We start from the raw sequence: 10870 nt of genomic DNA on the forward strand, positions 1-10870 counted from the left end.
AAGTGGAGTGGTTGATGCACTTTAGCAAAGCTTGAGGTTCAGATTGTTGGAAAATAAGTATTTATTGTGTGTCATCGATTATGATTGTGATTGATAATGTGGGGTCCAGTCCCCCAGCAAGGATTAAGAGGCAGTTGGTGAAAAGAATTAGGTGGGGGTTTCTCCTGGGGCTTATGGTTCTCATCTATGGTTCTCATGCACCACTCATCACTCTCACTAAGGTAGACGGTAAAGTCCCTTTTAACCCTTCCTCATGTGTTGTAATGATCGAGTTAGCTAAACTGCTCATCTCTCTGATGACTCTTGTTCTAACTGGTGGTACATCAAACTGGTGTGCTTTTCCACGCCCTGCCTTCGTGGCCCCCTACGCAGTCCCTGCTATACTTTACGCCCTCAACAACAACCTGGTTGTTCTGATGCAGGCCTACATGGACCCAAGTTCATTCCAGGTACTCTCAAATCTTAAAATTGCCTCTACTGCCCTGCTTTACTCCCTCTGTTTGGGCAAGAGGTTCCGGCCTGCTCAGTGGTTAGGCCTGGGGCTCCTCATGTTTGCAGGCGTGTTCCACAGTTACAGTAGCCTGGATTTGGAGGAACCTGACAAGGGTGAAGCTGAGGAAGTTGAAAGGCTTCATATCACAGCCTGGGGGCTTTTCCTTGTGCTGGTGTACTGCTGTGTTTCAGGGCTGGCAGCAGTTTACACAGAGGGGATACTGAAGAGCCAGCAGCTTCCCCTAAGCCTACAGAACCTCTACCTCTATATATTTGGTGTGGTAATCAATGGACTGTCATCTTTCTCCTCTGCAGCAAGTGACAAAGGCTTTCTGGAAGGCTACTCGTGGGTGGTTTGGGTCATCATAGCAGGACAAGCAGCAAATGGACTCCTGATGTCTGTGGTTCTCAAGCATGGCAGTGGGATCACCAGACTGTTTGTCATTTCCTGTTCCATGCTGGTTAATGCTCTGTTGTCTTGGTCCAGCTTAGGTTTGCAGCTGACTCCTTTATTCCCAGTACCCGTTGCTATGATTGGACTGGCAGCTTATCTTTACTACAGATAGTGCAGTCTTTAATAAAAGAACCACCAGCACAGTTTGAGCCCACAAAAGTTCTCAGTGGAGTCTACCTAAACTTTTGTTCTTTAGGATTTTTTTTAATGCCTTATCTTCCGTCTGAAACTTGAAACTGATATTTTTTATTTGGATTCCAACACGTGTTTGTGACCATATTACTCATACCTGTTAAGTCGTGTTGCCTAATTTGACTTTACGATTGTGTTACACTGCAGTAAATTCAGATCACACAGTAAACAAATGTTATATGGAGTGAATTATTTCTGATGACTGCTGCTATTTTTTTCATTTGTTTTATCACCTTCTCTGCCAAGAACAACATCAGAGATTAAGTGTTATACAGTGTTTTAATAACCAATAAACTGTCAAAAAGTAGTTTTTTATTTGACATTTATTTCTCATGATTTACAGTCCGCACACTGCTGCGTAAAGACATTCAAGTCACACATTCAGCGTTGACGGGAGATCAGCCACGGGATCACCTTGTGCAGCTAGCATATCCTTCAGTTCTCCTGCTGCTGTTTTTTAAAAAAACAAACATTTTTTTAAGCATTTAGTTATACAACCACACATCTAGAAGAGGTTACATAATTTCAAACTGACATTTACGGAGTTGCTTATTGTCCGCCTCCAGCTGCTGGTTCTGTGCAGACAAGTAGATGGCATCCTGCACCGCTTCCAGCAGCACACTTCTGTATCTGCCCTCTGAAATCTTTCTTTGCTCTTCACTTACCTGACGAAACACTCTGAACACCTAGGGAGATAACAGCAGGGGGACGATGCAGAAGGGATATCATTTAGTAAAGCTTTATACAAGTATTTTTATCAAGCAGCTAACAAAGTCATTTTATATACAGTATAGTCTCTCTGGTATTTGCTTACTATGATCAATATCAAGCTGTGATCTTGTAAGCTGCCTTACAAGCTGTTAACTTCAAAAACTTGTCTTCTGAGTATGTGTGGCTTTGGGTCTGCAGACCTCTTCCTGTCAGTTTTCCCCAGTTTCTGGGTGCCTTTTGATGGGGAAGGAGACTCACTAACACTTTGACTTTCTTTGCGATTTCTCTGTAGGAATAACCTACACTTTTAAATGTCACGATGGTCTCTCTCTCTCTTCCATTGTTAATTGCCCTTTACTTGCCATGTTTATAGCAACACACCACTTTCTGCAGTACAACACGATTCAAATAATGCTCACAAAGGTGTTTGTACCACAGTGTGTTCATCTTTTGAGAAAGACCTAGACGAAATGCTTAATAATTTTAATGTAAGTCTGAAGTACCAAGAGCAGGAAAAAATGCAAAATATGAACTTTATATACGTGACTCCTCCCTCATACAGCTGAATCAGCAAATATCATCACTCGGGGGGGATGTGTCAGCGCTGCATTATCCATCATCAGAGCATTACAGTCTATAGCAGTGCTTCCAAATATAAATATGTGATGTTTATTGTACATAAATCCTAACGGATGCAGGAATATAGTCATCAACTATACAAGGATACTAATTTTTAATAAAGTTATACAGTAAATTTAATTGCTGTTAATTTGATTAACTATCCATAAAAACATTTACTGGCAAGTTCATGTGCATGTTTACAATAACTTATCATCACTATGTGTTGTCATGCCCTGTGATGACCTGGCAGCCTATTCTGAGTGTATCCCCCACCTTTCATCAAAAGTCAGCTGTAACAGGCGCTAGGATACAAATACTGTCTTTTGAGCTAAAAGGAAATCTTGTATTTGACAGTTCAGCTACCAGAAAACTTGTTGCACATTTTTAAATCAAAGAGTTAAATGTCAGCTTGTGTTTTACGCAATTGTGGTTATTGAGAAGAACAATATTCTGTAATCTCTTTGTTATGCTTTTTATTAAATATTCGATGTGCATAGCCATGACCTCTCTTAAGTTGATGACAGCTAAAAATGTACACATGGCATTGATTTCCAAGACTGAGTCACAAATTATGATGGTTCTTATGAAGATAGAAATGTAACTTTGGTGTTTCAGTTCAGGCAGACATGAGTTTGCTGAAAGTAACAAACTAATAAAATGTGAAGAAGTCCTGTTATTTGAATCATGGTTCTTTCTCCCACCTGCAGGCTCTCCTCCCTGAGACAGTGCAGCTCTGCTCGGTGTCTGTCATATTGATCCTGTAGGTCTTTTTCAGCTTGCTGGGCCTCGGCACGCAGGGCCTCTATCTGCAGTACTAGGACCTGTCTCTCTCTGGTCAGTACCAGCAAGTCCCTCTGAGGACCTTCTGTCTAACACAGGAATGCACAAACCATAAAATTATACAAGAAAATAACATAATTATGCAGTGAATTCCACTGCCTGCCATAAATCCAGCCTTGCATTAATTCAAACTGACTCAGCAACCTCAGCTAAGATGGATCGCAAACAGAATAATGTTAGTGTATCTCATTATCTCACCGGTAGGTTTTCCTGTGCCAAGTCTCTCTCCATCTTCTCCACCTCCTGCTGAATTAATCTCCCATGATCCTCCTTAAGTTGCCTCCTCCGTTCCTCTGCTTTGTTGTATTCCAACTGAGACTAATCATTAAATTGGCAAAATAAATGCCGTTGTGTGGGCTGCCCACTCTTGTGCACATAAATAATTTTTAGATGTTGAAAAGATTATTGATTCAGCCTTGTTACTGCATTATCCAACCACATGCATGGTTTTGGAAAATGCCCAAACCCCTTTTGTTCTTGCACATTTTAACGTGTTGTCGGAAAACCGAATCTGGACGTCAGGTTAAAACCTAGAAGTCCAAGAAATTCACTGTAGACTTGCATCGATCAGGGCAAGAGTGTTGAACATCTTCCAACATTTCGACTGTTACCAGGAGCCAAAGTGAAGTGGAAGCTTAAAACTTCGATGAGTTGGTGTTTCAACCGAAGTGAGCTGAAGGTCAGCATTACTCCAACATCAGGCCTATAGAGAGGCTAGATGGAAGCCGGTCGTGCATAAAAGACAAACACCTACTTGCTTGGAGCTCATTGAAAGCACTAAGTTCAGATGTTAAAAAAAAAGAGTAACACTGCTGATCTCATCCCCAAGGCAAAAAACATTTCAGTGGCAGAATCGTGCTATGCAGTTGCTTCACTGCAGCATATGTGAGACTATATTCCCCATCTACATCATAGGGTATTCAAGTAGTGAAGAGGGGTCTGAGTATTTTCTAAATAATCTGTAATAAATTAGAGTTTGTAATGCCAGATGATGTGCTTTACTTGTTGACAAGCAGGGGAATTCCCAGTAGCAGCTCCACTCTTGAGTGTCTCCTCCCTGAGAGCCTCCTTCAGCTGCTGGATTCTCGCTACTCTCTCCTGGACCTTTTCTGTATTCCCTTTACCTTCTGGGAATATGAGAAACAAACAGAATACGCCGGCTGTGGTTAGCCATATGGAACCGTGACTTTTGAATCTGAGCATTTTACCTGTAATGTGTTCTTCCATTTCCTGCCTCAGCTGGTCCTGTAGACATTTCATTGTGTCTGTACCCTGCCTGCTGTTGGGGTGATGATCTCCAGAAAACAGCAGATTGCTATTTGAGGTCTTGCAAGTCTGCCAAGTAATATAAAACACGGAGCTCATTTTACTGTGTTGAATACACTTTGTGTTATCGTTTTTGCTACACTTGTGAATAAATGTAATAATTCTGATATAAACCTTTATTTTGACTTCTATCTTTTCGGATTCTTCTCGTCTCTTCTCCCATGATTGATTTTTCACCATCTGTTGTGGTGATCACAGACTCAAACTCATTATTTGGAAAGCATTATTTTCCATGAAGCTGATTTTATGAATTACCTGCAGGTTTTGAGTGAGCTCGGCCAGCTCGTAGATGCTGTGAACTTCACTGTCCCCCTGTGACATTATCACGCTTCTTAGATCAGTGATGCTGTCACGAATCTTTTGCTCAGTTGCCCTTGGACTCCAGCAACCATTGGTGGGCTTAGTTGCAAAACATCTCACTTTCTGGGCCAGATTTAAAGCAGAAGGTGTCTCATTATCTAGAAGACCTGGAAGGAGGAGGGTTATTTTTGTTTTGTAAATCACACATGCATATTTATTTCTTTGTATGTTGCCGGGTTTAGCTCAGTACCTTGAGGGTTAATGCAGTAAATGAGGACAGTCCTGCTATTTCCTTTTAAGGCATCATTAAGCAAATGATGCAGGAGGCCCACACTGATATTAGCAGCAGGATTTGGGATTTGGTCCAGGACCTTCAGCAGTGGGTTCACTCTGAAAATATATATCAAATGTCACCGGAGTCCAATACAAAGTGGATATGCTATCCAACCATCTGGTTATTTTTTGCCATTAATCTGGGTTCAGGTCCCAAAGATGCCCAGACCCCCCTCTCCCCATCCACTTCCTCCACTTCCTTCAGGGGAACACCAAGACATTCCCAAGCCAGCTGAGACACATAATGGGCCTGGATCTGGGTCTTCTCCTGGTAGGACATGCCTGAAACACCTCTTTCAGAAGGGATCCTAGTCAGAAACCTAAACAACCTCAGCTGGCTCTTTTTGACGTGAAGGATTAGCAGCTCTACTCAGAGCTCTTCACCCTGTCTCTAAGATATCAGGACATAATATAATATAGTAATAGCATATAATAGCATATCAGAAATTAATGTGGGTATAAAATCAATACATAAAGATATCTAGATACAGGTCTTTTAAAATGAGGTAAATACAACTTGAGCTGAATTAAAACACATGACAAATTACATCTTATTATTATTATTTTATCAAAAAAACTAAGGCAAAATGCAAAGGAAGTATTTGAAAAACTAAGTACACCATCCATCCATCCATCTTCTTCATGTTGCGGGGGGAGAAGCCTAAGCAGAGAAGCCCACACCTCCCTCTCCCCAAGAACACCCAGCCAACAGAGAGACATCATCTCTCTGGCATGTCCTGGATCTGCCCCAGGGCCTTCTCCTGGTAGGACATGCCTGAAACATCTCACCTGGGAGGCATCCAGGAGGCCTCTTAGTCAGATACCTGAACCACCTCAGCCAGCTCTCTTTGATGTGGAGGAGCAGCGGCTCTACTCTGAGCCCCTCCCAAATGACTAAATTCTGCACCTTACCTCTAAGGGAGAGAGCAGCCATGCTAAAAGCCAATTCCAAAAGACCTGCTGAGACTAAAAAGGCGGTTTGTGTTGTGTTCATGCTCTAGCACACCGAAATAAGAAACCATGCTGTAAAATTTAGGATTAATCATTTTTAGTTTGAATAAAGCTCCTACTCATAAAGAGAACTGATATCAAAAACATTACATTTCAGAGGCAAATGCTATCCTCCCTGTTGATCTGACCTAATTAACAGGCCCATGTAACTGCAGACATTTTGACTCATCGCAGCCAGAAAAGTACAGGTATTACTAATGAGGTGAAGGCTGCAAGATACTTCAGGCAATCACTCTAGTGTACTGCGGCACTCGCATTGGCATACTCCCCTCACATACCCAAACACCCTTTTAATCATGCTGGTATAAGCTGTCAGTTCCCTGCTCATTCTTTCACTGCCTGCCTGTGAACACTGCTTTCCCCAAAAGCTATGCTGCTACTTCCTTCCATTGTTACTGAACATATTTCAAAAGGCCATCCCCCACCCCAGCATCTACCTGTAGGCTCTGAGTCAAATTCACCCCCTGTTGAGTTGGATATGTTACCTTGTAGAGATGAAGATCTGAAGCTGGTTTGCTGAGTGAAATAACATTAGTGTCATATAGCTTTTTGTTTGCAATGATGATGGACAGGCTGACAGATGAGGTCAGGCAGGAGCGTCCTTGGACTATGGTGTTTGTAGGCAAACACTGTGATCTTTTGTGAGAGTAGAGAGCACGCTGGAAGAGGTAGGGGTAGAAGTATGCTCTGAAAAGTCAGTAGAAGCAAGACAGAATACATGTGTGTGAATGAAAGGGCCACTGGTGGAAAGGTGAAGCTGTAAGGAGTAGAGGTGGTGAAAGCGGATGAGTTACAAAAAAAAATGGTTTCAACCAACCAAAGAGGTGAAGAAGAGACAAGTGGAGTGAGCGGAGACAAGAATCAGGGGTGGTAAGGAAGTGAAAGGGAAGGTTTACAAGATGATAATGAGACCTACTGTGATGTATGGTTTGGAGGTGCTGGCACTGACATAAAAAAGACAGGAAGCAGAGGTGGAGAGTCTCAGATTTTCAATAGAAGTGACCAGAACGGACAGGATTAGAAATGAGAACATCAGACGGACAGCTCAGGTTGAGTGGTTTGGAGGCAAAGTTAATGAGGCAAGGCTGAGAGGGTTTCAATATGTGCAGCGGAGGGATTCTGCATAAATTGGACAAAGGATGTTGAACATTGAGCTCCCGGGTGGGAGGAAAAGAGGAAGACCTTAGATAAGATTACAATCCAAGGGACAGAGTGAGATGAGGGGCAGATGATACACTGTGGATACCCCAAAGTTGGTTATAGGACAGATATAGAATCACTTTTGACTGGTGTAGATTTGGCCCCAACATCACTCTTTAGCTATTACAAAAACACCTACTCAGAAAGTCACAAGAGGTACATTCCTCAACTACAAGAATCCATCAAGAAAAGCAGTTGTTCCTATTAAAAAACAAGAGGATTTTGTTCAGGAATAGCAATATATACTGATCTCCTATAACCTATGCCTACAGCCAGAGGTAAAAATAAATAAATAAATAAATATAGCACATCTCCTTCCAGTTGAGATAATGTAACTCCTGGATGACCACAATCAGAATAATGCTTTATCAGTTTGTGATAGATCATTTCAAGTCCCAGTTGCCCATGTAATAGATATCTCACTGGCTATGTCACTGACCCTCTGAGGTCAGTCCTACTGGCTCCTCCTGCCAGGCTGAACAGCTGAAATCTGCTGCGGCAGACATCTGACTCCACCTCCTCTGGATGGAGTTTCCACTCAACAGTCACCATGAACAGGGAGCTGCATCTGAGAGAAACACAGCATAAACATTTGACAAGTTCAAATGGAAATTTGAACTCACTCATAAAAGCCAGAAGTAAATGTTTTATCGCTTGGATTTAATGTAATTAACCAATTTATTGAAAGCACACAAAGTGATTTTGTAAATGGATTAGAGTTCATAAAAGTTGTGCTTTATATGACCTACCGGCTGGAAATGGAGCCTGCGTTCGCCTTCAGTGTTTCCCTGCATGTTTCGTACAGATTATAAGCTTCTTCAGCTGAATGCACACACACCTCACATAATCCTCCTATAAGACTGAGAGAGAAAAGAGGGCATGAGCATATATAATACAGCTTCAGTGTGTATATGTTTTATGTGAGGTCTTTGTTTATCATTAAAATGCACAATTGTGACACACCTTCCAAGCACTGGATGTGTTACAGGTTGTAGAGTCTGTCTGTTGAGGCTCAAGACATCCACTGCACTGCCGTCTGGATAAAACTGACATTGAAAAACATTAGCTGTCATCATGTGTTTTATTGCATCTATTATCCCTTGGGGCTCTGCTACTGAATACAAGGACAAACCTGAAGAGATGACACAGAGATGAATAACTCGCCTTTCACTCTTGACTCCATACAGCTGAAAAGGTTAGCCACGACCTACAAGCGAATCAAGGGTATGATTGAAAATATAAACACATAAAATCTGCACGTATTAGATGCAGTTTTGTTTAGAGCTCCACCTGTCTGATGACACTGCTGTCAATAAGAGCTCTCGTCGTCTCTGTAGAGGCTCCACATATGAGCAGTGCTGCGTTACACCCACTGGACATGCACTCGGTGAGAGGCTGCAGGAGCTCAGGGTGAAAACTCTGCAGATTTACACTCAAGTCTTTCAGTTTCCAGCCATAAAAATATCAGGTAGTGAAAGTATGTGCAGTGGAGCAGAAAAAGATTAAAATAAGAGGTCAGGAGCTGTTTTGTACCTTTATGCTGTCAACAGTCACGACTTGGTCGAAAGAGAAGGCCTTGGCTGCCTGTTTGAAAGAATGTAAGCAATCTTCTTGAAAGCAAATGAACAAATACTTTCTGAAGCATGTGTGTGAAGTCGAATGACTTACCTCATTATTTGATGATTTGTAGTAAACACTACCTCCTTCTTCATCAATAACAACAGATTCTTTACTTTCTGTGCATTCAAAATCAAGTTAAAGTCATTCTCCAGTGACAGTATAGCAAATACACAGGTATTTGTCCCAGCTTTACCTGGTTTTGTTGTAAGTAAAACTCCCACTCTTACTGCTTCAGCTCCCTAAAACATTAAAGATCAATGAGAGATTTTTAAAGAGACCCCAACAGGAGCTCCTTTAAATTCTGCATTATTCTGATGTAAATAAACGCTTGATTTTAAAAAATATGCTATTTATATACTGTGTAGAACATGAATACTCACAGGTGCATCCATGTTAACAGTGGCCATCCTGCGTCTGACAGCCACTGGCGCACCTGGATTTCATTTCAGATGGGTGAATTATTAATGATCCAGAGGCTACTTTCACTGGTGAAAGTGAGCAGAGTTCTGTTACCGAGACGACAGAGCGGTCAGCAATGGGGTCACTGATGAGCAGCACTATCTGTTTAAGCAGGGAAAATATAAAAGCATTTATAAAGACTAGTTCCACATACAGTTCGTACACACTAGAGAAATACAACAGTTGTGACAGTGTAATTAGAAACTCATTTTTCTTATATTGCCCTTTTTATGAAAAGACACACTTTATACAAGAGTTGTAAGTTAAATAATGGCTATATAATGGTTATATAATGGTTAATAATTAATGGCAATAACATGCTGTTTGAGTTTTACTGACCTAACCTTGTAAGAAACATAAGGGTAATTATTAAGCATTAAATAGCCATTAGCCATTATTTATTTGGAAAAAAGGCCATATATATATTAGAAGAAAAAAAAAGGAAAATTCCCCACTCGCCCCTATATATATATATATATGTATATATATATATATATATATATATATATATATATATATATATATATATATATATATAGAGATAGATAGATAGATAGATAGATAGATATACACTTTATGTTCACTTATATTTCTCTGTGTGTGCTCCAGGAGGACAGCTTCACCATTGGTGGTTTCTCTTATATAATACAAAAGACAAGACAGTGAGCACACTGGGTGGAGCAGTGGTATTGTGGTTAACACTGTTGCCTCATAGCAAGAAGGTTTCTGGTCTGGACTCCATCTGGGGCCTTACTGTGGAGTTTCCCTGTGCCTGTGAGGGTTTCTTCCAGTTATTCTGGCTTCCTCCCAAAGACATTCACTTAATAATTTAAGAATCAATTGGGAGAGCAAAAAAGATCCACAAACTCTTTTAATAAATAGTTAATAAGTTGTCAATAGACTTCTCCTCTACTCTGGATGGATTCAAAAGACTTCCTCACAGCCCTGAAACTTTTTGTTATAGATTATTATTATTATCATGAAACCACTAATTAGACCCTTTATAAAAGTTGAAAGCAGAACCCAACAAAGATGGATGCTATAAATGTGGGCAAAAATAAATAGTGTCAAAAATCAAGTGTGATGTTGCATCCTGCTGCTCGGCTTCACATGCTTCAAGACACAAATTCATTATCAGAGTCTCCCGCTGGGCTGCTGGTGTGTCGCATACAAGTTCTCAGGCAAGTCCTCCACTACACACTTGTCTGTGTTATCCAGGAAGATGATGGCATCCCACTAATGGGGCTACTGCTGGCATAAAGAATATCATTCTGCTCCAGTTCGCGCAAAGCTGAAAAGCCTGGTAATAAA

The 10870-nt window shown here is 41.0% G+C and overlaps 2 protein-coding genes across 5 annotated transcripts; one reads left to right on the plus strand and one right to left on the minus strand.

The window, feature by feature from the left end:
• Positions 1 to 42: 42 nt before the first annotated feature.
• On the plus strand, positions 43 to 1445 carry LOC109194163 (probable UDP-sugar transporter protein SLC35A4). Its single transcript, XM_003455216.5, has one exon. The coding sequence runs from the start codon at positions 81 to 83 to the stop codon at positions 1056 to 1058; it is 978 nt and encodes a 325-aa protein (XP_003455264.1). The 5' UTR covers positions 43 to 80; the 3' UTR covers positions 1059 to 1445.
• LOC102077825 (kinesin-like protein KIF17) lies at positions 955 to 9604 on the minus strand. 4 transcript variants are annotated; one of them, XM_005467770.4, is made up of 18 exons: positions 9481 to 9604; positions 9294 to 9339; positions 9149 to 9216; positions 9014 to 9064; positions 8771 to 8899; positions 8613 to 8687; positions 8444 to 8526; positions 8230 to 8340; positions 7920 to 8048; positions 5187 to 5326; positions 4892 to 5103; positions 4751 to 4816; positions 4519 to 4645; positions 4313 to 4437; positions 3509 to 3628; positions 3172 to 3339; positions 1674 to 1824; positions 955 to 1588 (listed from the first exon to the last, which is right to left on the minus strand). In XM_005467770.4, exons 1-18 carry the CDS (start codon positions 9505 to 9507, stop codon positions 1512 to 1514), a joined length of 1905 nt encoding a protein of 634 aa, XP_005467827.2. In that variant the 5' UTR covers positions 9508 to 9604; the 3' UTR covers positions 955 to 1511. The 4 variants fall into 4 exon arrangements, with proteins under 4 accessions (XP_005467827.2, XP_025752704.1, XP_019222424.1 ...); XM_025896919.1 differs by having other exon boundaries at positions 4313 to 4470; XM_019366879.2 differs by having other exon boundaries at positions 4313 to 4645.
• Positions 9605 to 10870: the final 1266 nt, after the last annotated feature.

Source organism: Oreochromis niloticus, linkage group LG2 (assembly GCF_001858045.2).
Source record: "Oreochromis niloticus isolate F11D_XX linkage group LG2, O_niloticus_UMD_NMBU, whole genome shotgun sequence".
NCBI lineage: Eukaryota > Metazoa > Chordata > Actinopteri > Cichliformes > Cichlidae > Oreochromis > Oreochromis niloticus.

Coding starts and splice junctions, on each gene's coding strand:
- LOC102077825 (XM_019366879.2), bottom strand. CDS start 9,507: ATGGCCACTGTTAACATGGATGCACCT. Junction 8,900..9,013: donor TGACTGTTGACAGCATAAAG/GTACAAAACAGC, acceptor GTAAATCTGCAG/AGTTTTCACCCTGAGCTCCT. Junction 8,049..8,229: donor GCAGGCTCCATTTCCAGCCG/GTAGGTCATATA, acceptor TGTTTCTCTCAG/ATGCAGCTCCCTGTTCATGG.
- LOC109194163 (XM_003455216.5), top strand. CDS start 81: ATGATTGTGATTGATAATGTGGGGTCCAGTCCCCCAGCAAGGATTAAG.